Here is a 1077-nt window from a genome sequence, read left to right as displayed (position 1 = left end):
AGAGAAAAAAAGTGCAATATTAAAAATTAACCCATTTCATCCTAGCATAGCGCTTGTTTGAGTTATCTTTGTAGATGGGATTTTTAGAACTACCAACATTTTAGACAAGATGTGTTTCCGTCTTCTTTATGAACAAGAATTTTAATAAAACATAGGTTAGAAAAGGAAAGGAGAAGGAGGAAGATGAGAAGGTGTTTTCTTGGAATAAGTTCGATCTATTTGAGTCTAGTTGGGAGATGTTAAAAGTGCATACCGCATAACTGACGAGTAAAAAAGGGAATTCAGCTAAAAATGTAACAGAAAAGGTTAAGCACATTCTCTCCGTAGCTGCCTGATACAGAAGTAAACCAAGTGATTTAATTTAGCATTCATTTTATTGCATTATATTTCTGTCGTTATTCTATCAGTCTGTTTCGAACGTTAATGTTCCCCACAGGGCACGTCTTTATTCCCTTCGAGTGTTTTTCAGCTCATAATGAAAACTGTGATAATATCTTTATTTCGTACTGAAAGCTGATTATTATGGGGGATGGGAATTTGGACAGCACTAAGCAGAAAAGAACGGCTTCGATTCCCGCCCGGGGCGGATTTTCTCCCAAACAGATAAGGTTCGTTCTCGGACCGGCTGGCTTTATCCCGCGGGCTCGATTCCCGCCCGGGGCGGATTTTCTCCCAAACAGATAAGGTTCGTTCTCGGACCGGCTGGCTTTATCCTATCCTATCCTTCTTCTCTTTGATTTAGGGACGATAACACCTTAGCAGTTATAGTTCCCTCTATCAAATAAAAGAACTTGATTAATTTTAGTTACCATGACGACGAGTAAACAGTCGGATTGCATTCGATTGAAACTGAATCGTGTGCTATTGAAAGAATCAGAATCAGATGGGAAAATATTCCGACGGCGTCGCCAAGTCAAACAGAACATGCGGCAACACTGTAGAAGAAATTTCAATTATGAGAAAATGGTTCGGGAAACTTTTATGCATCCGTGTGGTGGTTTATTGAATAGTCGTACTACTATCACTGCCAGAGATAACAACAATCCTCATGGTAAGGATAATATAGAGAAACAATAA

At 39.1% G+C, this 1077-nt stretch overlaps 1 protein-coding gene across 1 annotated transcript in view; it reads left to right on the top strand.

The window, feature by feature from the left end:
* The window catches only part of LOC103511905, a 24898-nt gene extending 23821 nt beyond the window's left edge, over positions 1-1077 (top strand). Inside the window, exon 11 of the mRNA XM_026825527.1 lies at positions 806-1077. Coding sequence (XP_026681328.1) covers positions 806-1077 — 272 coding nt within the window. The remainder of the gene's footprint in view (positions 1-805) is intronic.

Source organism: Diaphorina citri, unplaced genomic scaffold (genome assembly GCF_000475195.1).
Source record: "Diaphorina citri unplaced genomic scaffold, Diaci psyllid genome assembly version 1.1 scaffold765, whole genome shotgun sequence".
NCBI classification, from domain to species: domain Eukaryota; kingdom Metazoa; phylum Arthropoda; class Insecta; order Hemiptera; family Psyllidae; genus Diaphorina; species Diaphorina citri.
Note: the sequence above shows the minus strand (reverse complement) of the source record. Positions and strands in the feature narration are given on the sequence as shown.